We start from the raw sequence: 2,685 nt of genomic DNA on the forward strand, positions 1-2,685 counted from the left end.
AACACGTTCTCTATCCCCTGCCTATCCAAACCATAGCCATCCATCAAGATTCTCACATTTTTACTCTTCTGTGTATCTTCCGTGTCTACTAAATTTCTCACTCATTTCATTCTCTCCGACTCCAAAGGATATAACTCTGCCACACAACTTAATACCTCATCCCTCACAGTCCATTACACATTTCTAAGAGCCATTTCAGTTTGTAAGCAGCTTGAGAGTTTGCACAATATTCCATGGCAGGGACCAAAACAAAGGTGTCTGCTGGGACACTGTATATTATGGTAGTTAAGAGCACAACAGACTCTGACATTGGACTCATTTGATTAAGCTCTATGCCTTGATAGTTGTTAGCTATGAGACTTGATCAAGAAACTTACCTGCTCCAAAACCTGATACATCCCTTGAAAAATGCAGATGATAAAATGACTACCTATATTGAAGAGATCCCTGTAAGCTCTTAGGACAACATCCAGCACAAAATAAGAGTTCAAAAAATGCCAGTGCTATTATCATGATAATGAAAATAATAATTATTTTATTATACCCACAGAACTTAGCATAGTCTTGGGTCATACTACATATTTATAAAGGGTGAAAGTGGGAGGCTGTTGACCCCTCCCCCAACAAAGTATGGTTAAATTCAACTTTTCAGAACTGCATCTCCTTGTCTTTGTTAAAATGAGCATTTTCAAATTCTTCTTAGGATTTTTCTATATCAAGCCACTACTAGCCCATACAGTATGTTCCCATACATGGAGGGGAGGTAAGAGTATGGTAAGCAGTGGCTGTTTTTCACTGATGCTTACCTGAATCAAGTTTATACGACTGGAGGATTTTCTTCAGAATAAACCAAAGTATGTAACTGCTTACCAATAGCACCCATGACTAATCACTCATAAACTGACTGATTACACTTTACATTTTGGAGGTTTACACCATTAAATGGCAGCCATACAATACAAGAGAAATCTCTGGTTCTAGCAGCCAAAAGAAACTGAGTTCTACCTGACTGAAAATAGGCAGGATTCATGGCCAAAAATAAAAAATAAAAAAATTAATATAAGTTGAAATTCAAGGACTTCTCAGTCTTTTTTCCCCATACCCTGACAAGTTCTAATTTTATCAAGAGTTATAACAGATAAGGACAGCTGAGTACGAGGGATGAAATTACTGATATCTTTTAGCCTGATAGCTTTGTTCAGATAAATATCAAGTGTGCTCATCAGATCTTAAATGAAACAGCTTCACTTCCTTTGGGACATTTTTCAAACATAAGAACAAAATTATTTCATCACACAGACTCATTTTGTTTTTGTTTGATGTAACCTCTCTCTTGTTTCCTAATTTTTTTCTTCTTTTTTCTTGTAATGATCAAACAAGACACCACTGTATTAAAAACATCTAAGACACTTAAGTAAAAATGAGCAAGGTATTGAACTTAACTCTAGCTCCTGCCTTTCTTTGTTTCACTTTGCTTTATAGCTAGTACACAACTTCCCATGCAGAACTCAACTGTGACTTACTTACAGACTATGAAAGAAGAGGCAATTCTTTCCTTCATCATGTCCCATGAGCTGCCTCCCTCCCCCAACCCTATACCATCAACAGCAGAATACTGAATTTAAGGTTGTGCCCTTTGACTCCGCAAACACTGGGTCTTCAGCAAAGGTGCTCTCAGTCCGGATCTGAAATGATGGGATCATGGATTAGGAATGATTCTGGTGACAGTGATATTTACCTCTTTGAGACAGCCCATAAAGTTGTTACTGACTGGTGACCCTGGAAGGTCTGCTGTGCTGGGACTGCCTCCAACATAGAAAAAGTCATCAGACCCCAGCATGGTATAATCTTCTTGCGTGTAGCCCGTTGTGGTAAGAATCCCATCCACTGATATTGTCACCTAGATAACAAAGCACAGGGAAAGGACACGCTATACTCAGACCTAGATACTGTAATCCTGGGATATGCCTGTTTTGTGTTTTGTTTTGTTTTATTTTTTTTTTCATTTTGTTTTTGTTTTTTGGTTTTTTTTTTTTTGCCTTTTTTTTTTTTTTTTCTGTTTGGTTTTTATCTTTAGACCTATGGCGGAACCCATTTTCATGTCTGTTTGAAGTTTATTCTTGGATTCTATTCAACTAGCCCTAAACGATCTAAACTAGTTAGAGAGTTAACTGATTATTGAACTAGTGTCAGCATCATCCCTACTGCAACTCAAAAGTTATTCAGCAGACACAAAAATGGTGTTAGTAAAATGCTTCCTAGGTTAGTTTTGCTGGTGTACATATTAGTAAAGTTTAGTCGTCTGTTATTAACTAATCACAACGTGCACCTTGTTAACATAAAAGGCGCAAGCTATTTCCAGCAACGTCACTATTTGCACTATTGAGCAGCAGTTGTTCAGCATGCAAGTGCCTAAGTCCATGCCAGAGGGGAGGAAAGGCAAAACAACCCGTGGAAGCAGCACACGCGGATGTGCACATGCAGGAGGGACAGTACAGTTCAGAAAGGAAAGGAAAGAAAACGGGGAGAACCAAAGGGGGAAAAAAAAAGAAAAACAGAAAAAGAAAAGAAAAGAAAAGAAAAAAACTGCTTTGTGATGACGTAAGGATGAGTGGGTGTGGCATCTCCGACATTCCCCAACCAGGTGTGCATGCCATGCATCATGAATGGTTAGAGACTGGCTGA

The 2,685-nt window shown here is 38.4% G+C and overlaps 1 protein-coding gene across 27 annotated transcripts in view; it reads right to left on the reverse strand.

Moving 5' to 3' along the window:
• NRXN1 (neurexin 1) overlaps positions 1-2,685 on the reverse strand; it is a 1,166,070-nt gene that overhangs the window by 716,524 nt on the left and 446,861 nt on the right. For all 27 annotated transcript variants that reach the window (XM_032352097.1, XM_032352096.1, XM_032352106.1 and 24 more), the window contains one exon: positions 1,739-1,900. In XM_032352097.1, coding sequence (XP_032207988.1) covers positions 1,739-1,900 — 162 coding nt within the window. The remainder of the gene's footprint in view (positions 1-1,738; positions 1,901-2,685) is intronic.

The sequence above is a fragment of the Mustela erminea genome, chromosome 7, assembly GCF_009829155.1.
Source record: "Mustela erminea isolate mMusErm1 chromosome 7, mMusErm1.Pri, whole genome shotgun sequence".
NCBI lineage: Eukaryota > Metazoa > Chordata > Mammalia > Carnivora > Mustelidae > Mustela > Mustela erminea.